Source organism: Panthera leo, chromosome D2 (genome assembly GCF_018350215.1).
Source record: "Panthera leo isolate Ple1 chromosome D2, P.leo_Ple1_pat1.1, whole genome shotgun sequence".
Lineage (NCBI taxonomy): Eukaryota > Metazoa > Chordata > Mammalia > Carnivora > Felidae > Panthera > Panthera leo.
The window spans coordinates 32,947,664-32,973,891 of NC_056689.1; the positions used below are offsets into that span (position 1 = coordinate 32,947,664).

Consider the following 26,228-nt stretch of genomic DNA (forward strand, 5'->3'; position numbering starts at 1 on the left):
AACCTAAAGATGAAGTTGGGAATGCTGAAACAGACTATAGGTTTCCATTTAAAAAATATATCTTACAGTTTGGACTTTTTGTTTAAGTAGAAGTTTCAGTTAGGAACTACCAAAATGTGATTGCACTTGTTCTATCACAAAACCCTTTTTTGTAAGCTTCTATAAAAATTGACTTTCACATTGCTGAGAAAAGCTGCCACATGAAATTGGAAAGACCTTTAAACTTTATGTGCTGACAGTTTTGAACTGGCTTAGCTTAGAGTAGAAGCAAATTTGTCAAATTTCAGATGATGTCATCCAATCTAGGACTGCTGTCAGTTATTCCAATACTTTGAAGTAAGTTTTGAATGAATTGGAAACTATCCCATTTCCCTTCAGAATACAACTTGATGAAACTACTGATTTGCTCTAAAGCCTTAGTTCCTACTTTTTGTCTGTTAATAAGCATGCTGACACAATCAAAAAAAATCTCAAATATGTGTGATTCTCTTACGGAAATTAGAAAATCTGTTAATGTTAATGGCTGTAACCTTCTTTGGAAGATTGTTAAATTTCTTTGCCAAAATAACTACCAGAAAAAATTTTTTTTTGATGCTAAGGAAGATCTCGGTACTCTCTGCACAGATGGTACATCTTCCAAGCTTAGTAACATGCATATTTATATTGCCTTAGAGAAGAAAGGAGCCCCACCCATTGTAATAATGCACTGGGTGTTGTTGGTTTTGTTTTTTTTTTTCACTTGCACACACTGGCATTGAAGGCTTTTCCCAGAGTCCTAAAAGAAGCCTTGCCTGCTACCACAGAAGTAGTCACTATCATAAGATGATTTTATCAAAATAGAAAATTTTTCTTTGCTTGGTTAAACTTTTGACAGGAGTTTTGCTTTTTACTTATTTTTATTTATTTGTTTTTTGAATTTTTTACAATCTAAATCCAAGTTAGTTAACGTATAGTGTAATAATGATTTCAGGAATAGAATTTAGTGATTCATTATTTACATATAACAAGTGCCATTTACATGCCAACAAGTGTCCTCCCTGATGCCCCTTGCCCATTTAGCCCATTCCCCCACCCAACACACCTCCAGCAACCCTCAGTTTGTTCTCTGTATTTAAGAGTCTGTTATGGTTTGTCTCCCTCTCTGTTTTAATACTATTTTTGCTTCCCTTCCCTTATGTTCATCTGTTGTGTATCTTAAATTCCACATATGAGTGAAATCATATACTTGTCTTTCTTTGACTGACTTATTTCAGTTAGCTTAATGCACTCTAATTCCATCCACATTGTTGCAAATGGCAAAATTTCATTCTTTTTGATTGGCAAGTAGTACTCCATTGTGTATATATACCACATCTTTATCCATTCATCAGACAATGGACATTTGGGTTCTTTCCATACTTTGGCTATTGTCGACAGTGCTGCTTGTAAACATTGGGCTGCATGTGCCCCTTCAAAACAGCATACCTGTATCTCTTGTATAAATACCTAGTAGTACAATTGCTGGGTCGTAGGGTAGTTCTACTTTTAATTTTTTAAGAACTTCCATACTGTTTTCCAGCGTTGCTATACCAGTTAGTATTCCCACCAGCCGTGCAAAAGAGATCCTCTTCCTCCACATCGTCGCCAACATCTGTGGTTGCCTGAGTTGTTAATTTTAGCCATTCTGACAGGTGTGAGGTGATAGCTCACCTATGTGAGCTTACGGTTTTGATTTGTATTTGCCTGATGATGAGTGATGTTGAGCATTTTTTCCTGTGTCTGTTAGCCATCTAGATGTCTTCTTTGGAAGTGTCTATTCAGTCTTTTGCCCATTTCTTCACTGGATTGTTTTTTGGTGTTGAGTTTGATAAGTTTTGGATATTAACCCTTTATCTAACATGTCGTTTGCAAATATCTTATCCCATTCCATTGGTTACCTTTTAGTTTTGCTCATTGTTTCCTTCTCTGTGCAGAAGCTTTCTATTTTGATGAGGTCCCAGTAATTCATTTTTGCTTTAGTTTCCCTTGCCTCCAGAGACGTGTTGAGTAAGAAGTGGCTGCGGGCAAGATCAAAGAGGTTTTTGCCTGCTTTCTCTTCTAGGATTGTGATGGCTTCCTGTCTTATGTTTAGGTCTTTCATCCATTTTGAATTTATTTTCGTGTTGGTGTAAGAAAGTGTTCCAGGTTCATTCTGCTGCATGTCACTCTCCAGTTTTCCCAACACCATTTGCTGAAGAGACTGTCTTTTTCCCATTGGATATTCTTTCCTGCTTTGTCAAAGATTAGTTGGCCATACGTTTGTGGGACCATTTCTGAGTTCTCTACTCTGTTCCATTGATCTGTGTGCCTGTTTTTGTGCCAGTACCATTCCATCTTGATGATTACTGCTTTGTAGTATAGCTTGAAGTCTGGAATTGTGATGCCTCCAGCTTTGGATTTCTCTTTTAGGATTGCTCTGGCTATTCGGGGTCTTTACTGACTCCATACAAATTTTAGGATTATTTGTTCTAGCTCTGTGAAGAATGCCGGTGTTATTTTGATAGAGATTTTAGGAGTTTTGCTTTTTAAGAGAAGAGAAAATTTAGTTAAAGGAAGAGTTTACTTATGCCTTGATTTATTTGGAAATATTTGGGACTTTATGAATGAGCATAATCTTCCAATTCAAGACCTTTTGGTCATTATTATGAATTTGGTAGAAAAATCATGAATTCTTTTAACCGAGTTGTAGCTCTGAAGTTGGTAATTAGAAATAGACAACCCTGTGAATTTTCCAACTGCGGGGGTAGGGAGTTTCTCTGAAGTCTACTCACAAATGGAAAGCTTTGTCAGTTTCTCTACAAGAACTGAAAAACCTCAGAGCTCTTGAAGATTACTTCCATTCAGAAACCTTAAAATTGAATTTTGGATTTATAATCTTCTCACTTTTGATACTGCATCAAAATAGTGATATGAATTCAATTCTAAGAGTCTTAGAAAATTCTTAAGTTCCTTGCACACACCTATCCTACCATCATCATCTGCCAAAGGGAGCTGTGATTACATTTACCATATCTTTCTCAGAGTCTCAGAGTGTTCACAACTTCTTTTCACAAAAACAGAAAGGCACAACCTTTTAGATATCAAAGATGATATTCTGGTTAGCCATGACTTCTTTACGTGACTTTATGTGACTTCTTTATTCAAGCCAAGCAATAGCAGCCTTGTAATTGAAATGGTTTTTTATATAGTATTAAAGTTTATATTTTATTTAACTTGTAAAATTTTGTTTTATCTCTTTAAGAAATAAGAAATGGCCATTAATTTTGGGTTAAAATGAGGAAAGTCAGTTTTTTGTCAACATTTATTTTAAAAATATGTCAGTGTAGTGGTCTGCTTGGGCTGCCATAAAATAGCATAGGCTGAATGGCTTAAACAACAAAAAAATTTTTTTTCCCAGTTCTGGATGCTGGAAGTCTGAGGCCAGAGTACCAGCATGGTCTGGTTCTGGTAAGAACTCTGTTAGCTTGCACATAGCCACCTTCTCTCTGTGTCCTCACATGGTGGGGACTGGAGAGAGCTCTTACCTTCTTATAAATCCACAGTCCTATCAGATTAGGACCCCACCTTTATGACCTCATTTAACTTTAATTACCTCCTAAAGACCCATCTCCAGATAGTCTCACTGAGATTTAGAGCTTTAACCTATGAATTTGGGCAGGGAGACACAATTTAGTCTGTAGCAGACAATATGAAGGAAATCAGTTTCTGATGCAATAAAATAAATTATATCTAAAATTTTTATGTATAAATTGTTTGAATTTTTTCAGGGAATAAGGCTATAGGAGGAATCCATACCCTTATCAGTGTCTCAAAGAGGTCAATTATCCAAAAATACTAAGGAACATGGAATTGGTTTATATAGCAATAACTGGTTTCCTTCTTGTTGTCCTCAGTGGAACAAGTCACTTTTGTTTTCTTGAGATTTAAAGGAATGATTGGAAATTTTCCATGGATGTATTACATGCTTTTAGACTTTGGGTTTTAAGACCTTAGTTTTTAGGAAAATCAAGAGAAACTGTTAAAGCAGGCATTTTTTTCATATATTCTCATTGAATCTTCTCCGCAGCCCTATGAGGTATTAGAATCCCTACACTGTGAGGAAACTGAGGTACAGTTATATTCAGTAACATGCCCGTGGATTTGAGGTATCTCCTGTGGTAGAACTTGAGGACTATCAAATCTGAGATTCCAAAACCATGCTTTTTCTACTGCACTCCACTGTCTATACTTTAGGATTGTATTCTGTTTATCATCCAGAAATTAAAGTGGATCAAGGATCAAGGCTTAATAAAGTTACTTCCATAGCAGCACCACCAAAAACATCAGTTTTAAAAGGAAAAAATGTTACAGTACTATATTAGGACAGGATTTCATTTTTACAAAAGCAAAAGAAAATTTTAATTTTCAGTAGAGTGAGTGCACGAATGGAAAGAAAGGGAGGGGATGACCTTTTACTTAGCACAAATGGTTTTGACATTTCTGAGAAATATTTTCATGAACTCATTTTAAAAGAACCTGAATTAACAAGAAGTACCTAGGTTGTACAACTATTTAGCATCAGACTGATAACACCATGTATAAAAAGATGATTTATAACTTTGTATTTTTCCAACTTTTACTATTTAAGCCCCATAATAACTCCACAAAAATTGTACATAGTTTACAGAAATTACCTTGTACAAATACTGATTCACCCAAGGTACAAAATGAAATACATAGTTGATGTGATTAAAATGAATTTATACTACTGGTTAGAAAGAAACACCTGGATTTATCAAGCTACTTAAGTTATGATTATATAATTGGGCTTTCTTATATTGCCGTGGAAAATTATTTACTACGTAAAATTTACAAGTTTTCAACATAAGTATTCTTCAAATGCTGTTAATATGTGACAGACTTAGTATATTTAATATATTATGAATAATGTAAAGAAAATTTCAATAGTCTATTTTTCATAGTTAAATAGATTCTTCTGAGATTATTGTGAAGCAAGCACATTTTGTTTATACATGTTAATTATTGATATCAAAGATATTTTTGCCACAATGTATAAGGAAGGGCCTTATTATCACCAAAATAATATTTAGTTTACTCTGTTAAATGGTAATCTTACGTTTTGTCTAACGTATAATTTAATGAAAAAACCTATGGGCTTTTGGAATTGTATTTATGAACATAGAAGTGAGTATTAAAGATAAATTGTGTGAAGCTATCTAGGCATGATACTAGTAAAAAAAAATCTGTAAAACATATATTAAGAAGAGTAAACTCTATTGAATGACACAAAAGAAGATAAAAATAAATGCAGAGTAATGACATGTTAACGAATGTGAGGACAACACTGTAAAAATTGTCAGCTTCCCCCACATGAATTTATAAATTCCAGTGCAATGCTAATCTAAACTAAACCCCAACAGGAACTGCTGAATTTATTCAAAACTTCATATGAAAAAAGAAAACTACACAAATACCTAAAATAAATTTGGAGCGGAAAAGGGGGGAAGGTTTGCCTCAACTACGTATTAAGATGTATTTTTAAAACCGTAATAATCAAAACAGGTTCAGGAGAGATTGTAGAGTCAGATTAGAGAAACCTTGCATGTACGGGAATTTGACATGTGATAGAATTAACATTGTACATCAGGAGAAAAGGGAGACTATTCAATAAATGCGGCTGTTATAGTTGACTTCTTATCTCACAAAAGTAAATTCCAAATGGCATAAGGAGTAAAATGTGAAATGCAGAGCTCTAAAAGGAAAAGAAAAGTTGGCCAAATTTATATTGGAAACTAAAAACAAGGAGGGCTGCTAACTTTCTTAGCCTTCTTTTTATTTACAATAAAGAAGAAGAAAATCTGTTTTTTTTTCCAGGGATAAATAAATTGTGGTATATTCATAAATAAAATTCTACATAGGACTTTAAGTTAATGATCCAGAAATCTGATTCAATTTGGATAAATGTCAAAGCATTATTGAGCATAAAAGGCAAGTTGTAGAAAGTTGAATATAGTGCAACCATTTATGTAATGTTTAAATACACGCAAGAACCATGCCATATTTAGTTATTTAACACCACGTAGCAAATTACGGCAATATTTAGTGGCTTAACAATAATAATCCTGTATTATCTCATGTTTTATGGATTTGGAACTCGGGAGCAGTTTAGCTGGGCAATTCAGAATCTCATAAAGTTGCAATCCCATGCTCGCTGGCACTGCAGTCGTCTGAAGGTTTGACTGAGGCTGGAGGGTTCGATTCTAAGATAACTCACAATATGAGCTGAGAAGTTGGTACTGGCTCTTGGTAGGAGATTCCACTTCTTTTTTTTTTTTTTTTAATATATGAAATTTATTGTCAAATTGGTTTCCATACAACACCCAGTGCTCATCCCAAAAGGTGCCCTCCTCAATACCCATCACCCACCCTGCCCTCCCTCCCACCCCCCATCAACCCTCAGTTTGTTCTCAGTTTTTAACAGTCTCTTATGCTTTGGCTCTCTCCCGCTCTAACCTCTTTTTTTTTTTTTTCCTTCCCCTCCCCCATGGGTTTCTGTTAAGTTTCTCAGGATCCACATAAGAGTGAAACCATATGGTATCTGTCTTTCTCTGTATGGCTTATTTCAATTAGCATCACACTCTCCAGTTCCATCCACGTTGCTACAAAAGGCCATATTTCATTCTTTCTCATTGCCACATAGTATTCCATTGTGTATATAAACCACAATTTCTTTATCCATTCATCAGTTGATGGACATTTAGGCTCTTTCCATAATTTGGCTATTGTTGAGAGTGCTGCTATAAACATTGGGGTACAAGTGCCCCTATGCATCAGTACTTCTGTATCCCTTGGGTAAATTCCTAGCAGTGCTATTGCTGGGTCATAGGGTAGGTCTATTTTTAATTTTCTGAGGAACCTCCACACTGCTTTCCAGAGCGGCTGCACCAATTTGCATTCCCACCAACAGTACAAGAGGGCTCCCGTTTCTCCACATCCTCTCCAGCATCTATAGTCTCCTGATTTGTTCATTTTGGCCACTCTGACTGGCGTGAGGTGCTATCTGAGTGTGGTTTTGATTTGTATTTCCCTGATAAGGAGCAACGTTGAACATCTTTTCATGTGCCTGTTGGCCATCCGGATGTCTTCTTTAGAGAAGTGTCTATTCATGTTTTCTGCCCATTTCTTCACTGGGTTATTTGTTTTTCGGGTGTGGAGTTTGGTGAGCTCCTTATAGATTTTGGATACTAGCCCTTTGTCCGATATGTCATTTGCAAATATCTTTTCCCATTCCGTTGGTTGCCTTTTAGTTTTGTTGGTTGTTTCCTTTGCTGTGCAGAAGCTTTTTATCTTCATAAGGTCCCAGTAATTCACTTTTGCTTTTAATTCCCTTGCCTTTGGGGATGTGCCGAGTAAGAGATTGCTACGGCTGAGGTCAGAGAGGTCTTTTCCTGCTTTCTCCTCTAAGGTTTTGATGGTTTCCTGTCTCACATTCAGGTCCTTTATCCATGTTGAGTTTATTTTTGTGAATGGTGTGAGAAAGTGGTCTAGTTTCAACCTTCTGCATGTTGCTGTCCAGTTCTCCCAGCACCATGTGTTAAAGAGACTGTCTTTTTTCCATTGGATGTTCTTTCCTGCTTTGTCAAAGATTAGTTGGCCATACGTTTGTGGGTCTAGTTCTGGGGTTTCTATTCTATTCCATTGGTCTATGTGTCTGTTTTTGTGCCAATACCATGCTGTCTTGATGATGACAGCTTTGTAGTATAGGCTAAAGTCTGGGATTGTGATGCCTCCTGCTTTGGTCTTCTTCTTCAAAATTACTTTGGCTATTTGGGGCCTTTTGTGGTTCCATATGAATTTTAGGATGGCTTGTTCTAGTTTTGAGAAGAATGCTGGTGCAATTTTGATTGGGATTGCATTGAATGTGTAGATAGCTTTGGGTAGTATTGACATTTTGACAATATTTATTCTTCCAATCCATGAGCAGGGAATGTCTTTCCATTTCTTTATATCTTCTTCAGTTTCCTTCATAAGCTTTCTATAGTTTTCAGCATACAGATCTTTTACATCTTTGGTTAGATTTAATCCTAGGTATTTTATGCTTCTTGGTGCAATTGTGAATGGGATCAGTTTCTTTATTTGTCTTTCTGTTGCTTCATTGTTAGTGTATAAGAATGCAACTGATTTCTGTACATTGATTTTGTATCCTGCAACTTTGCTGAATTCATGTATCAGTTCTAGCAGACTTTTGGTGGAGTCTATCGGATTTTCCATGTATAACATCATGTCATCTGCAAAAAGCGAAAGCTTGACTTCATCTTTGCCAATTTTGATGCCTTTGATTTCCTTTTGTTGTCTGATTGCTGATGCTAGAACTTCCAGCACTATGTTAAACAACAGCGGTGAGAGTGGGCATCCCTGTCGTGTTCCTGATCTCAGGGGGAAAGCTCTCAGTTTTTCCCCATTGAGGATGATGTTAGCTGTGGGCTTTTCATAAATGCCTTTTATGATCTTTAAGTATGTTCCTTCTATCCCGACTTTCTCAAGGGTTTTTATTAAGAAAGGGTGCTGAATTTTGTCAAAGGCCTTTTCTGCATCGATTGACAGGATCATATGGTTCTTCTCTTTTTTTTTGTTAATGTGATGTATCACGTTGATCGATTTGCGAATGTTGAACCAGCCCTGCATCCCAGGAATGAATCCCACTTGATCATGGTGAATAATTCTTTTTATATGCTGTTGAATTCGATTTGCTAGTATCTTATTGAGAATTTTTGCATCCATATTCATCAGGGATATTGGCCTGTAGTTCTCTTTTTTTACTGGGTCTCTGGTTTAGGAATCAAAGTAATACTGGCTTCATAGAATGAGTCTGGAAGTTTTCCTTCCCTTTCTATTTCTTGGAATAGCTCGAGAAGGATAGGTATTATCTCTGCTTTAAACGTCTGGTAGAACTCCCCTGGAAAGCCATCTGGTCCTGGACTCTTATTTGTTGGGAGATTTTTGATAACCAAGTCAATTTCTTCGCTGGTTATGGGTCTGTTCAAGCTTTCTATTTCCTCCTGATTGAGTTTTGGAAGCGTGTGGGTGTTTAGGAATTTGTCCATTTCTTCCACGTTGTCCAATTTGTTGGCATATAATTTTTGATAGTATTCCCTGATAATTGTTTGTATCTCTGAGGGATTGGTTGTAATAGTTCCATTTTCATTCATGATTTTATCTATTTGGGTCATCTCCCTTTTCTTTTTGAGAAGCCTGGCTAGAGGTTTGTCAATTTTGTTTATTTTTTCAAAAAACCAACTCTTGGTTTCGTTGATCTGCTCTACAGTTTTTTTAGATTCTATATTGTTTATTTCTGCTCTGATCTTTATGATTTCTCTTCTTCTGCTGGGTTTAGGCTGCCTTTGCTGTTCTGCTTCTATTTCCTTTAGGTGTGCTGTTAGATTTTGTATTTGGGATTTTTCTTGTTTCTTGAGATAGGCCTGGATTGCAATGTATTTTCCTCTCAGGACTGCCTTCGCTGCGTCCCAAAGCGTTTGGATTGTTGTATTTTCATTTTCGTTTGTTTCCATAAATTTTTTAATTTCTTCTCTAATTGCCTGGTTGACCCACTCATTCGTTAGTAGGGTGTTCTTTAACCTCCATGCTTTTGGAGGTTTTCCAGACTTTTTCCTGTGGTTGATTTCAAGTTTCATAGCATTGTGGTCTGAAAGTATGCATGGTATAATTTCAATTCTTGTAAACTTATGAAGGGCTGTTTTGTGACCCAGTATATGATCTATCTTGGAGAATGTTCCATGTGCACTCGAGAAGAAAGTATATTCTGTTGCTTTGGGATGCAGAGTTCTAAATATATCTGTCAAGTCCATCTGATCCAATGTATCATTCAGGGCCCTTGTTTCTTTATTGACCGTGTGTCTAGATGATCTATCCATTTCTGTAAGTGGGGTGTTAAAGTCCCCTGCAATGACCACATTCTTATCAATAATGTTGCTTATGTTTATGAGTAATTGTTTTATATATTTGGGGGCTCTGGTATTCGGCGCATAGACATTTATAATTGTTAGGTCTTCCTGATGGATAGACCCTGTAATTATTATATAATGCCCTTGTTCATCTCTTGTTACAGCCTTTAATTGAAAGTCTAGTTTGTCTGATATAAGTATGGCTACTCCAGCTTTCTTTTGGCTTCCAGTAGCATAATAAATAGTTCTCCATCCCCTCACTCTCAATCTAAAGGTGTCCTCAGATCTAAAATGAGTCTCTTGTAGACAGCAAATAGATGGGTCTTGTTTTTTTATCCATTCTGATACCCTATGTCTTTTGGTTGGCGCATTTAATCCATTTACATTCAGTGTTATTATAGAAAGATATGGGTTTAGAGTCACTGTGATGTCTGTATGTTTTATGCTTGTAATGATGTCTCTGGTACTTTGTCTCACAGGATCCCCCTTAGGATCTCTTGTAGGGCTGGTTTAGTGGTGACAAATTCCTTCAGTTTTTGTTTGTTTGGGAAGACCTTTATCTCTCCTTCTATTCTAAATGACAGACTTGCTGGATAAAGGATTCTCGGCTGCATATTTTTTCTGTTTAGCACACTGAAGATATCGTGCCAGTCCTTTCTGGCCTGCCAAGTTTCAAAAGAGAGATCAGTCACGAGTCTTATAGGTCTCCGTTTATATGTGAGGGCACGTTTATCCCTTGCTGCTTTCAGAATTTTCTCTTTATCCTTGTATTTTGCCAGTTTCACTATGATATGTCGTGCAGAAGATCGATTCAAGTTACGTCTGAAGGGAGTTCTCTGTGCCTCTTGGATTTCAATGCCTTTTTCCTTACCCAGTTCAGGGAAGTTCTCAGCTATAATTTCTTCAAGTACCCCTTCAGCACCTTTCCCTCTCTCTTCTTCCTCTGGGATACCAATTATGCGTATATTATTTCTTTTTAGTGTATCACTTAGTTCTCTAATTTTTCCCTCATACTCCTGGATTTTTTTATCTCTCTTTCTCTCAGCTTCCTCTTTTTCCATAACTTTATCTTCTAGTTCACCTATTCTCTCCTCTGCCTCTTCAATCCGAGCTGTCATGGTTTCCATTTTGTTTTGCATTTCGTTTAAAGCGCTTTTCAGCTCCTCGTGACTGTTCCTTAGTCCCTTGATCTCTGTAGCAAGAGATTCTCTGCTGTCCTCTATACTGTTTTCAAGCCCAGTGATTAATTTTATGACTATTATTCTAAATTCACTTTCTGTTCTATTATTTAAATCCTTTTTGATCAGTTCATTAGCTGTTGTTATTTCCTGGAGATTCTTCTGAGGGGAATTCTTCCGTTTGGTCATTTTGGATAGTCCCTGGAGTGGTGAGGACCTGCAGGGCACTTCCCCTGTGCTGTGGTGTATAACTGGAGTTGGTGGGCGGGCCGCAGTCAGTCCTGATGTCTGCCCCCAGCCCACCGCTGGGGCCACAGTCAGACTGGTGTGTGCCTTCTCTTCCCCTCTCCTAGGGGCAGGATTCACTGTGGGGTGGCGTGGCCCGTCTGGGCTACTTGCACACTGCCAGGCTTGTGGTGCTGGGGATCTGGCGTATTAGCTGGGGTGGGTAGGCAAGGTGCACGGGGGCAGGAGGGGCAGGCTTAGCTCGCTTCTCCTTAGGTGATCCACTTCAGGAGGGGCCCTGTGGCAGCGGGAGGGAGTCAGATCCGCTGCCGGAGGTTTGGCTCCGCAGAAGCACAGACTTGGGTGTTTGCGCGGAGAGAGCAAGTTCCCTGGCAGGAACTGGTTCCCTTTGGGATTTTGGCTGGGGGATGGGCGAGGGAGATGGCGCTGGCGAGCGCCTTTGTTCCCCGCCAAGCTGAGCTCTGTCTTCAGGGGGCTCAGCAGCTCTCCCTCCCTTTGTCCTCCAGCCTTCCCGCTTTCCGAGCAGAGCTGTTAACTTATGACCTCCCAGACGCTAAGTCGCGCTTGCTGTCGAAACACAGTCCATCAGGCCCCTCCGCTTTTGCCAGCCAGACTCGGGGGCTCTGCTTGGCCGGCGAGCCGCCCCTCCGCCCCAGCTCCCTCCCGCCAGTCCGTGGAGCGCGCACCGCCTCGCCGCCCTTCCTACCCTCTTCCGTGGGCCTCTCGTCTGCGCTTGGCTCCGGAGACTCCGTTCTGCTAATCCTCTGGTGGTTTTCTGGGTTATTTAGGCAGGTGTAGGTGGAATCTAAGTGATCAGCAGGACGCGCAGTGAGCCCAGCATCCTCCTACGCCGCCATCTTCCCTCTAGGAGATTCCACTTCTTCTCAATGTTGGCTTCTCCACAGGGCTGCAGGTTTGTCCTTGTGGCTAATGGGTTCCCTCAGAGCATGTGATCCAAAAGAGCAAGACAGAAGCCACACAGTCTTTTATGGGGTAGTCTGGGAAGTTACACACCATCACATCTGCTGTATTCTACTGATTTTACAGACCAGCCCTGATTTGATGTGGGATGCGACCATACAAGGATATGAATACCTAGAGGCAAGGATCATAGAAAACCACCTCAAAGGCTGGCTTCCACTATACTATATACTGTATACTAAGCTGTGTCTCTGTGTGTGTTTGTCTGCCTGCCTGCCTGCATGTATGTATATCATGAATGAGACTGCTAAACACCAAATACCAACTTCAAGATAGTGGTTTTCTGTGGAAAAAGAAAGATTACCCTGCTTGAGTATGGATAGTTTTTTGAACAGGAGCAAGGCTGGAATGATGTAGGGAATTCACTTACAATATAGCTGATAGAAGAAAGGTGGTGGTGACCTGGACTAAGAAGATGGTGGTAATGCAGAGAATTAGAAGGATTAGAGTTGTTTAGAAAATAGAATGAAAGGACATGGTGACTGATTAGATATGAGGGATGTCATGTTCTCGTTCTAAGTAGTCAGGTATATCATACAATTTTCTGGATTGGGCAAAAGTTAAATAATGGTGCTGACTGAGATGAAAAATGTCAGAGGTGGGTGGTTCAGGGAAGATTAATTCAATTTTAGGATATTTTTACTTTGAGATGTGCATATGGGAAATCCACATGTCCAGCAGACAGTTGAATATAGGTTTGGGACATCATCAACATTTAGAAGTTAGCTGGCAGTCGGGAAAGACATAAGATTGCCTAGAGAGTGTGTGGATTAAGAAGCACAGAGACCTAGGACAAAGCACGTAGAAACTTGCAAGGGATGAATACAAGAATAAGAGCCTATGAAGGAAAATGAGAAAGTGTAGACAGAAAGTTGCAAGCAACCAGGAGAGTATGGAATCACAGAAACCAAAAGGAAAGCTTTTTATAAAGTGAAGGAGCAGGTTTGATGAAGTTTTGGGGTGATGGTGGGATTCATGAGGTCCGGAGCCAACAGCCAAGAAAGAATTCTTGAAGATGTCTTTGGTACAAAAAGCTGATTTTATTAAAGCATGGGGACAGGACCTGTGGGCAGGAAGAGCTGCACTAGGGTCATGACGGTAACTCATTGTATACCCTCAGGTTGGGAGGAGTCTCTAATGTATTTTTGGAAGCAAGGTTTCCAGGACCTTGAGGGGCTAGCCGTTGCTACAGAAATGCCATTTATTACAGTTCAGTAAAACCTCAGTCATGAGACCCTTCAGATGTGTATCAGGGGGCCATAAGCTTGGAGTATGATTGCCAGCATATCTCTTGGGGCAGTTGAGATAGAGGAAGTATACTTACAGGATCCTGGAAGTTGCGATAATATTAAGCTAAGGTTCTCTTTTGCCCCTAGCAAAGTGTCATCATGGAGGCAGCTGAGTTCCTAGAGGGAGGTCACTTTGCTGGTTTCAAGGACTTGTCAATGGGCTGTAGGCAGTAAGGGAATTTAATTTTTCATTTGCCTTAGTTTCCCACATTACCATGGCAAGCACTTAAACCCCTTTCCTTTGTTCTTGGGTAGCCAGGAGTGTCCAAGAAGGAGTATCACACATATTCCACCATGGTGGGGTGGGAGTGGGGTGCCAGCCTGTATTTTGCCCTCAGCTTGCCCCACACTCCCTCATCAAGTTGACATCATTAGATTTTGCTAAAACAAGCAAGTTAAAGGCCAAAATTCCCACTGAATTTAGCAACCTAATATCATACATGACCTGGGAGAAAATGACTTTTTAGTCGAATGATGAGATCCAAAATCACTTAGGATTGGGTTGAACTGTATCAATTTAGGAATATCACTTAACCTTGCCAGACTTTATTGTTAGGTGCAAAAGAAGGACATTAGTAATGAAGTTTTGGGGTGATGGGGGGAGTGGTCTGGAGCCGACAGCCAAGAAAGAATTCTTGAGGATGTTTTTAGTGCAAAAAGGTGATTTTATTAAAGCACTAGGACAGGACCCCTGTGCAGAAAGAGGTGCCCTGAGGTTGTGATGGGTAACTAGTTATATACTATGAAGTTGGGGGGGTAAAGTCAAAAGGGAGGCCTCCAGAGGGACTTTGATATGCTAAACAATACCTGAGGCCTTGCTATTGTCAAGCTGAGGTGTTTTTCCTCTAGTAAGGCATTAACATTAGGACGGTATGGGGTTCCTGTAGAAATGTTGTACTCTGTATTTACCTCAGGTATTTCTCAATGGGCTGCAAGTCATAAAGAAATTTAATTTTACTACCATTTCCTTCCTGCCTTTGTTCCCCAATCACTATGGAGGGGTGATGTTGGGTCTCTAGGAAACTGAGTCTACAGGTTTCTGGAAATTAGGCTATTGATTAGATTGCCTTTTTTTCCTTTTTTTTTTTTTTTGTAATTTACTAAGATATTTGTAAACTGATAGGAGACCCATGTCCTGTATGACTGTGATCTCTATCAGTTAACCAAGTTTCCTTTTCTTTGTTCTTGGGCAGTGCCTGAGGAATATCACACAAATGGGGCGGGGGGGAGGTGGGGGTGCAGGGGTGGATGCTAGCCACCCTCAGGTGAGCACCCTCACCTGAGGGTGCTTGTTTCACCCTCAGCCTGTCTTATGCTCCCTCATTATTAGTCTGTATGATTTCTCTGTCTCTTCTAACACTAAAAGTCTGTGCTTATAGTTCACATTCTTGATTCATAATAATACAGAAAGGGGGTAGAAATAAACAGACAAGATCATAAGCCACTGGAATCATCTATCATACATAAAGTACAGCTCTAAGTATCTTTACAGAAAACACCCTATATGTGTTTTCTTATTGTACCAGTTCCCTTTCATAAGTCCTCAAGATATATACATTCATGTTCATGCATGAGATGATCTATTATGGATGAGATTTTACCCATTATTTTTGACAACAAATAAATTTCCTACTGTGAACTTAACTTTCCTACTTACCAATTGGCTAAAAAACAAGCACAAGCACTTATACTTTGCAACATTTTCTGTACCTGATGCCCCAAAGACCTTTTTTTTTTTTTTTTTTAATGTATTCCTTCTTCAACCCCAAATGTCTGTTGTCCTTGCGCTTCTCTTTTTCGTCTGGAAAATCCTTTGCCCTTTTGTTTTTATGCCTAAATCTGTTGTCATGTTCTGTTTCTCAGTAATCATATTGGTTGACCCATAATTCCTGGGTTTCTTTGAAGTACACTGTGCTAGAAATACTTAGATTATTTCTTTTCTTATTGAAATGGAAATCAAAACAAAAGATTAAAAATAAACCCAACCAAACCACCTGGTGCAATTTACACTTTAAAAGAATATATTTGTCTCTAGAGAATAATAGCTGACAACTGTCATTAGCTTGTAAATACCCATTGTGACTTTACTACCACCAGCAACTATTTTACATATTGTTAAACTTGAGGAACTTTGGCAATTGTTCTTTGGTTGCAAACCGAGAAATCTGACATTTACATTACAATCTAGTGTGTGGGAAAGCAGAAGACCTGGGGATACCTTTCAAAAGCAGTATTAAAATGAAGGTTTGTCAGTTCTGAAATGTGCTATTTCATGCAGAGTTTTTCAAAGCTTTCATATTTCACTCCTTTGAAAGGCCTCATGATCTTTAGTGTAAAAAGTTAAAGTGACTGAGAAAGACCTTAATTTTCTCTGTTGACTTTATCTCAGTTATTTTAAAACAGTAACCCCTAAGCACTTACCTGTGAAACTGATGTTTAGTGAAATCTTCCATGCTTTTGTGTTTAAGATTCACATCTTTTATTTAAATTTAACTCTGTCTGCTTCTTGAAATCTGTGGCTGAATAGTTTTTCACTATAGGAAAAAGATGATGGAGGGGAGGGAAACAGGTAAACAAGTTAGTCACTGAATTTTATGATGCCATCATCTTTATGGCCTATAGAAGAAGAGAGATACTCATGTAAATGGCTCTGACTTTAAAGAAAGACTGGATTGCTAAGGATTCTTTTAGAAATGAGAAAGAAAATTTTCAAATATCTTTAACATTAAAAACTTGAGATAGTACATAATATGTACTAAGTTCATATTACTATTTTTGGCCTCTTCTTCCTTAGGAAATATAGATTACACTTTTGAAGAATTAAAGAAGTAGACATTTCTGTCTTTTAAATTTTTATGTAAAAATTCAAATTATGTATCCACAAAGGATTAACTGCTATGGGAATTGCTGTCCTGCTGTCAACAACTAGAACAATGGACAAAATATGTAAAATAATTGTTTTTAGATATTGAACAATAAGGACAAGACTGATCTCTGAGAGAAGAAAAACAAGTTGGACTGACCCTATATCACCTCAGGTCACAACATGAGGCTTTCTAAATTCTGAATGACAAGAACAGGCTAGAATAACTTCCAATAACAATTACCAGAAACTGTAAAATGACTACTTCTTAGTGCTCATACAGGGCCAGAAATCATTTGACTTCCCTCCAGCCAGAGAAGAGACATCATTGAATATATGAACATTCATTGTAGACTCCCAGAAGAACATACCTTACAAGTAGAGCCAAATTGGCCATATAACAAAAGAATCTCTAGGTCTGTCCTAAGAACCTTTCTAAAAGACTTGAAAGGATCAATATAATATGCAGATAACTATACAACAGAATCCAGCACTCAGTAATGTAAAAGTCAACAATGTCTAACCTCATCAAAAATGACTAGGTAATGAAAAAGCAGGGGGAAAAAACAGAAGAAAAATTCGTCAACAGAAACAGATCTAGAAATGACAGAGATGGTGCAATTAACAGACAAGGATTTTAAAAGTTATTATAAATGTGATCATTATATTCAGGGAGGAAAAGGAAAGCAAGCATAATATGAGGAAGAATAGAAGATATAAAAGTAAACAGATGTAACTCCTAGAGATGAAAAAAATGTGAGATGCAAAGCATTATAGATGAAATTAACAGATTAGCCATTATAGAAGAAAATATCAGTGACACTGAAGTGTGTAGCAGTTAAAACTATCCAAAATGAAGGAGGAAAAAAAAAAAACCCTGAAATATATGAAGGGATCCTGAGTGCCCTGTGAGACTATATTGCATAGTCTAATATAGGTATAATTATAGGAATCCCAGAAGAAGAAGGGTAAGAGCCAGAAAAAATATTTGAGTAATGGCAAAAAAGTTTCCAAATTTGATTAAAACTATGAGCTCACAGATGTGAGAAATTTAGCAGCTCCCAAGCAGAATACTTACAAAACCATAGAATGGAAAATTATAATCAAACTGTTGAAAACCAACGATAAAGAGAAAATATTAAGAGCAGCCATTGGGCAAAAGACATATTATGTACAGAGGAACAAAGATAATAGTATACATTAACTTATAGTATATGCAAAGCAGAAGACATAAGTTCTTTAGAGTGCTAAAAGGAAAAAGAAATCTGTCTGCCTAGAATTTTTTACAAAGCAAAGTGTTCTTCAAAAATGAAGGCTGGGAGGCCTGCGTGGCTTAGTTGGTTGAGCGTCCGACTTCAGCTCAGGTCATGCTCTCATGGTTCGTGGGTTTAAGCCCCACATCAGGCTCTGTGCAGACAGCTCAGAGCCTGGAGCCTGCTTCAGATTCTGTGTCTGTCTGTCTGTCTGTCTGTCTCTCTCTCTCTCTCTCTCTCTCTCTCTGCCCTTCCCCTGCTTGTGCTCTGTCTCAAAAATAAATAAACATTTCTTTTTAATGAAGGTAAAATAAACTTTTTCAGAGCCCAAATGTCCGTCAATGGATGAATGGATAAAGAAGATGTGGTATATACACATATATACTGTATATGTATACACATATGTATACACATACATATATATACACATACATACATACACACCACATCTTCTGTATATATATATATATACATACACATATACATACATACATATACACCACATCTTCTTTATCCATTCATCCATTGAGGGACATTTGGGCTCTGAAAAAGTTTATTTTATGTGTATGTATGTGTATACATATATATATACATACACATATACATACATACACACATCTTCTGTATGTGTGTATATATATATATTTCTGTATATGTGTATATATCTATACACATACATACACACACATACACAATGGAATATTACTCAGCAATCAAAAAGATTGTATATATACATATGTATGTATATGTGTATATATATTTGTATGTACATATACATACACATATACATACATGTACCACATCTTCTGTATGTATATATATATATTTCTGTATATGTGTGTGTGTGTGTATATATGTGTGTGTGTGTGTATATATATATGTGTATATATACACACACACACACATACACACATACACAATGGAGTATTACTCGGCAATCAAAAAATATGAAATCTTGCCGTTTGCAACTATGTGGATGGAACTGGAGGGTATTATGCTAAGTGGAATTAGTCAGAGGAAGAGAAAAATCATATGACTTCACTCATATGAGGACTTTAAGAGACAAAACAGATGAACATAAGGGAAGGGAAACAAAAATAATATAAAAAACAGGGAGGGGGACAAAACATAAGAGATGCATAAGTATGGAGAACAAACAGAGAGTTACCGGAGGGGTGTGGGAGGGGGGATGGGCTAAAAGGGTAAGGGGCACTAAGGAATCTACTCCTGAAATCATTGTTGCACTATATGCTAACTAATTTGGATGTAAATTTAAAAAAAATAAAAATAAAAAAGAATAATAAATCTACTGTGGATAATTGTCATAGTATAAATAAGACAATTTTATCAAAAATAATTGTATTTTCTTTTTTTTTATTTAAATTTTTTTTTAACGTTTTTATTTATTTTTGAGACAGAGAGAGACAGAGCATGAACAGGGGAGGGTCAGAGAAGGGAGACACAGAATCTGAAACAGGCTCCAGGCTCTGAGCTGTCAGCACAGAGCCCGACGCGGGGCTCGAACACACGGATCGCGAGATCGTGACCTGAGCCGAAGTCAGCCGCTTAACCGACTAAGCCACCCAGGCGCCCCAATAATTGTATTTTCTAAAACAAAGTAGTGAGAAGGGCAGATTGTTTTCTATTTTTGCAAATCTTTTTTATGTTTGTTTTAATAGAAGTCAGGTAATAACCTGCATTCAATAGGTTATTTTGTTAGACGCATGTGTAGAAAATCTTATCAATTATTGACATGTAGTTGGAAAAATTAGTAATGACCTTTTCAAGTAATTGTAGATATTTTTCTTTGATTTTAACCAAAATTTTACTAGTGATAGCTCCCTAAGGTTGATTGCTGTATGGAATCTGAAATCATACCAATAAACTTTGGTACTCTTTTACATTATAAAAAAAATTTTTTTAAATAAGCTTTTTCAGACTTATCAAAGTTGGTAGAATATATTGTCAACACATCTGCCCAATAAGAAATGTTTAAGGAAGCTTTTCGGGCAAAAGGAAAATGATGCTAAATAGAAATTTAGATCTATACAAAATGAGGAACACCAGAGGGTAACTATAAGTGTAAATATGAAAAGTATTTCCTCATTTTAAGATTTATTTGGGGGGGGATAGATACAAACAAAGAGGGAGGGAGGCAAAGCACAAGAGACTCTTAAATACAGAGAACAAACTAAGGGTGGATGGGCATGTGGGGGAGAGGGAAAATGGGTGATGGGCATTGAGGAGGGCACTTGGGGTGAGCACTGGGTGTTATATGTAAGCCAATCTGACAATACATTATATTCATAAAAAATAAAAAGATTTCTTTAAAATGTAGTTAGTTGTTGAAGTAAAAATGATGTATGGTTTATAGCATGTGGTAATAAAATATATGAGGACAATAGCACAAAGCAAAGGGAGTGGAAGTGTATTGGTCTTGAGATACTCTACACTATACCTAAAGTGATGTATTATGTAAAGGTCAACTGTAATAGGTTAAAGATGTATATTGTAAACCCATTAGCAAGGTTCAGGAAGCCTAATAGTCCAAATCCAGGCTACTGCATATTTTTATAAATAAAGTTTATTGGAACACAGCCATGTTCATTTGTTTATCTACTGCCAGTGGCTGCTTCTGCCCCACAGTGCAGTCTGTAGTTGCAACAGAGATCTTTATGGTCCGTAAAGTCTAAAATATTTAATATCTAGCCTTTTACAGAAAAAGTTTGTCAACACCTACCGTAGGGAAACCCCTAGAAACATAAAAAGACATAGTCAATTAGCCAATAGTACAGATTAAATGTAATCATAAAAATAGTTAACCTAGGGCACCTCAGTGGCTCAGTGGATTAAGCATCCGACTTTGGCTCAGGTCATGATCTCATGGTTCGTGAGTGTGAGCCCTGTGTCAGACTCTCTGCTGTCAGCACAAAGCCTGCTTCAGGTCATCTGTCCCCCTCTCCCTTCACCTACCCCATTCACACACTCTCTCTCTCCCTCTCTCTTTCTCTCTCTCACGAAAATAAATAAACATTAAAAAATTAGTTTATCTACGGGCACCTGTGTAGCTCTATCAATTGAGCATCCAACTCAATTTTGGCTCAAGTCATGATCCCAGCATTCTAGGATCGAGCCCTGAGTCCGTCTCCATGCTGAGCCAGGAGCCTGCTTGGGATTCTCTCTTTCTCTCCCCCTCTGCGCCTCTCCCCTGCTAGTGCTCTCTCTCTTTAAAATAAAAAATATATGTAAATATTTTTTACAAAAGGGTGCCTTATTAAAAAAATAGTTAATCTAAAAGAGAGCAAGAATAAAGAAAAAATAGAAGAAAGAACAGTTTGGGTCAATAAAGTAAGTAGCAAGACTTATACACAAGTATTTTTATATACATTTATAATTTATTAAATGTAAATAATATACATGCTTTAATTAAAAGGCTGAGATTGTCAGATTAGACAAAACAGCAAGACCCAACTATATGCTGTCTGTAGAAAACCCACTTTAAATGTAAAGACACAGATAGGTTATAAGGATGAGAAAAGGTATAGAACAAAGACATATATCTCCACAAAGACTTAAAAGTGGCTACTTTACTCATAGTGGCCAAAGACTGGAAAGCAGTCCAAATGTCAATCAGCAGGAAAATGCATAAATTATGGTGTATCCATACAGTGAAATATTAGCAATAAAAATAAACTACCAATGCATGCAACAATGTGGGTTAATCTCAAAATCACTATACTGAGAGAAGTCAGATACAAAAGAGTCTGTACTATATGATTCCAGTAATATAAAACTCCAGAAAAACTAAATATAATCTGTAGTGACAAAAATTGAATCAGTGGTTGCCTAAGGATTTACTGGGATGGGGAATAGGAGAATTTGGGGAAGTAATGAAAATGCTCTTTATCTTGATTATTGTGCCAAAGCTCATCAAATGTCCATTTAAAATAAAAGTATATTTTGGTATTTACAAACTCTGTTTCAGTCAGGGTTACTTTTAAAATTTAAGTACTGAAAGAATGTAGTGTGATGCTATTGTATATACTGCAAGCCTTGTAAGTGGCTAGAATAGGCAAGGAAATAAGATGTAAATAATGACAACATTGCCAAGTGTGATGCGTTTGGCATCTCCAGAATATTAACCTAAAAACATTTCCTCTCAACTCTTCAATATTGAGGGGTATGAATGCTTAGCAACATTATAGAATGTATCTTTGGATTCTTTAAAAAAAGCTAATAAACATCATCAAGCAGTGTGCTAAGTGTTTTAAATGGTTTATTTTATTTATTCCTCACAACAATTCCATCAGTTAGGAATTAAATCCATGTTATACGTCAAGAAAGCAAGGCTCAGAGAAGTTATATAACAGGCCCAAAGTTATAAAGCCAGGATTCCATCCCAGATTTGCCTCCAAAGCCTGTTTTTCTTCACAGGCGAGTGCTAACTTATCTTTAAATGCTTGGTTGCTTATGTAAAAAACTCTGTTTCAAAATTTATTTATTTATAAATTTCATTTGAAAATTATTTCAAAAGAGTTAGTCTGACATTTGTTTTAGTGACTACGACTCAGTAAATCAAGACTATTGATGAAAAAGATAAGGAAATGGGAATTCTTTTAGTTTTATAGCTTATGATAATGTTTCCTTTGATAACTTTTTGTTAGAAAATCCCAAATAGTTACGTTGCGGCTTCTAACTAGTCTCAGGACAATGTTTAAGAGAACATAAAAAGAATTGTTTTGTTTCTATCAGAATAGGTTCATATTATGTAAGAGACTACTTACTTATCAAACACCTTGGATATAATAATTATACTATAAATATGAAGTGACTTTCCTTGAGTAAGAGTCTCACTTATCAGTGTATTTTCACATGTTATTCTCCAGGGGTTCTTGAAAGCTGTGGCTCCTCAGAGCCACCTCCTAAAGGTTATGGAGTCTGGCCCAGCAGTCTCTGGCTACGTAGTAAAATCTTCCTCAGTAGAACTAGAGTTTATATTTACCAGTACCAAAATCTTTACCTCAAATTCCTGGGAAAGCCTCTCCCTGACCTACTTAGAAGATAATCCTTTGCATGCTTTCTTTTCTCTGAACAGTGAATTGTGTGATCTATGTGATTGATCTTCCATAAACCAGTTCCCAGAATAACCTCCAACTAAAGCTAAAGGGCATATTCTTAAACCTTTGAAAACATTTTAAACCATGTTAATAATAATAGACCCTATGTAAGACTAGTAATATTGTAGCTTTAACTTATAATGAAATCTAATTATCGTATGATTATGGATCTTTTTCATTCAGATGTGACAGTGGTGTATCAAAATGGGTTACCTGTGATATCTGTGAGGCTACCATCCCGGCGTGAACGTTGCCAGTTCACACTCAAACCTATTTCAGACTCAGTCGGTGTGTTTTTACGACAACTTCAAGAAGAGGATCGGGGAATTGACAGAGTTGCAATCTATTCACCAGGTATAGTCACATTCATTATTAATTCTCACCCACCTGTCATTTCACCCCAGAACGCTTCTATACTCTACACACACACACACACACACACACACACACACACACACACACACACACGTGTGTATGCACACACATACGCACACTCATATACCACTGCAAAAGAATCCCATACTCTTAACTTTAGGACACATTTTTTTGCTTAGCAAATGTCAGGAGAGACTGTGATTTCTGTCTCAGTTCTCAGAATATAATTGTTCAGTTTTAGGAACTGAATATACACAAAAAGTCTCATTCAGAAGCACCTCACATACAATGCCATGGGCAAAGAGGAGCAGTCAGTCACATTCTATGTTATTGAAACCTTTTATCATTACCTTAGGCATAAAATAAATTTTTCTAGTGGTTGAGCCCTCATCTCTGGAGATATGAAATAATAGGACTTCTTTTTAGATCTTGTTCCGTATTTCACATAGTTTGTAAAATAAAGACATATGTGATTGGAAAAGAATGTAAAATAAGGCACTAAAAAATTCCCATTTGACATGCATCTGTCCTATTTATTTAAGTGCCTTACATTTTTTCCCATTCTTTGAAAAATTTTAAACCTACAGAAAGCTTAAAAGACTATATTGGAAGTACCCATTTACCCTTGGATTTACCAGTTGTCAACAACTTGCCACATTTCTATGCTGTAAGTAGTTTAAATATACTTAATTTTCATCTTATCTAGTAATATAACTAGTAGACCAGTATGGTGTACTTTGCTAACATCTGTCCCTACCAAATTATTGGTGACGAATCAGTAATTATACTGAGAAGTACCATACATTAGAAAGCATTGTTTTTGTTTTTTTTTTTTTACTCCACCAACTTCCATCATGGATAGATATATGACATCCATGCTGCTCTCCTATGACCCGAGATTTCCAACTGACACCGATAGATCTATGTAATTATTTTACTTGTTGATAAAGTTTTGGCAGAAAAGTGTATTATTAAATCTTCATAGACTTGAGATCATGAAAGCAAAAAGCCTCAGATAATATAAGCTTTGTTTAGCATAGAATTTGGGGATGAGGCAAAAATGAACTAGAATTTAAAAGAGAAGATATAATTTTTAAAATTGATTTTGAGGATTGCTTTTTTCTGATCATTCTCAAACAATTAGGGATATACGACGAGTTTAAATTTTCACATTTAAATTTTTTTTACAGATGGCGTTCGAGTTGCTGCCTCAACAGGAATAGACCTCCTACTCCTTGATGACTTTAAGCTGGTCATTAATGACTTAACATATCATGTACGACCACCAAAGAGAGGTAAAAAGTAACCTTGATAAGATCAGAGAAATGTGGGAGGGCTTTTGGAAAGAACTTTATTCTTCCCTGGATGACCTTGAGAAGCAGACAATATTCAAAGAACACTGAAAAGTCTTACATCCAGGTAGACTCTGTTTCAGTTGAAGAGCTCATTGAGTGTCTCATGCTTGAATACCTGGCTAGTACAATGATGAAAACTTAGATTCTACCTAGACACCAGAATGCTTTATTATTGGATATAAATGCTTCACATAAATGAATGTTCCACATAAATGAATGTTCTGTGTAACTTAAGCTCCTTCCCTCCAAACAGGCTAAAAATCACATTATCTTAATAACATCACAGGGAAATCTTTTTAAAAATAAATTATGGACTTCCCTGTCCTCTTAACATTTATAACAGGAATGAATTAATCTTTTTTTTTTTGGCTCAAGGTAAGCAGTGCGAAAGTCAATTATATTGTATCATAATAGTCCTTAGGAACTTCTGAAACGTATATGCTTTCATATAAAAAGTGTGATATACAGGGATGCCTGGGTGGCTTAGTCAGTTAAGCGTCTGACTTCAGCTCAGGTCATGATCTCACGGTTGGTGGGTTTGAGCCCCACATTGGGCTGTTTTGACAGCTCAGAGTCTGGAGCCTGCTTCGGATTCTGTATCTCCCTCTCTCTCTGTTCCTACCCGCCTCATGCTCTGCCTCTCTCTGTTTCTCAAAAATGAATAAACGTTAAAAAAAAATTTAAATAAATAATCAAAAGTATGATACTTGCCTCAGGTGCAGATTTTAAGAGGGTGCCCCCGAAAAAAACCCTCAGTAATCAAGATAAATAATACTTTAATGAACTATTTTAAAAAACCAAAGTTAATGCCAAAATCCCATGATGAACAAAATATCAAAAATTTAAATAAAGCAGTCAGTATTACTGATTTTTCTTTTTATCCCAGGCTCCCAATATGGCTTCTGCACAGTACTGATGCTAAATAGGCCTCTAAAATAGCATTTGATATGTGTCTTTTTCTGTCACTTTTCTGTCTCTGTCCTTGATCTCTATTATCACTTACTGATGTTGTTAATGCCCCTTCCATTACCGCCACCCTCTCCACCAGCCTTCTAGGGCATCCCTTCTTTGTAATTCTGCTTTTGAGAATTGTGTCTAATGTAGAAAATATTCTCAGTGAAAGCCTAAACATTGAATGCCTCCAAAATCTGGTCCACATCTACTTTAAAAGTTTTCCTCTAGGGGCGCCTGGGTGGCTCAGTTGGTTAAGCGTCTGACTTCGGCTTAGGTTATGATCTCACGGCTTGTGACTTTGAGCCCCGCATCGGGCTCTGTGCTGACAACTCAGAGCCTGGAGCCTCTTCAGATTCTGTGTCTTTCTCTCTCTTTCTCTCTCTTTCTCTCTCTTTCTCTCTCTTTCTCTCTCTTTCTCTCTCTCTCTCTCTCTCTCTCTCTCTCTCTCTCTGCCTCTCTGCCCCTGCCCCGCTCACACTCTGTCTCTCTCTCTCTCAAAAATAAACATTAAAAAAATTTTTTTTAAGTTTTCCTCTATCTCTCTTAACATGTTACCTACTTTTCCTCCACCCTCTAATCCTTTGGTGTTTCCTGAACTGTGCCTTGTTTTTCGCCATCTCAGTGTTTACTTTCTCTA

At 37.4% G+C, this 26,228-nt stretch overlaps 1 protein-coding gene across 9 annotated transcripts in view; it reads left to right on the forward strand.

The window, feature by feature from the left end:
- Positions 1-26,228, forward strand: part of MCU (mitochondrial calcium uniporter) — a 205,888-nt gene that overhangs the window by 158,997 nt on the left and 20,663 nt on the right. For all 9 annotated transcript variants that reach the window (XM_042908327.1, XM_042908324.1, XM_042908328.1 and 6 more), the window contains 2 exons: positions 23,091-23,261; positions 24,473-24,577. In XM_042908327.1, the coding sequence (XP_042764261.1) occupies positions 23,091-23,261; positions 24,473-24,577 (276 nt within the window). The remainder of the gene's footprint in view (positions 1-23,090; positions 23,262-24,472; positions 24,578-26,228) is intronic.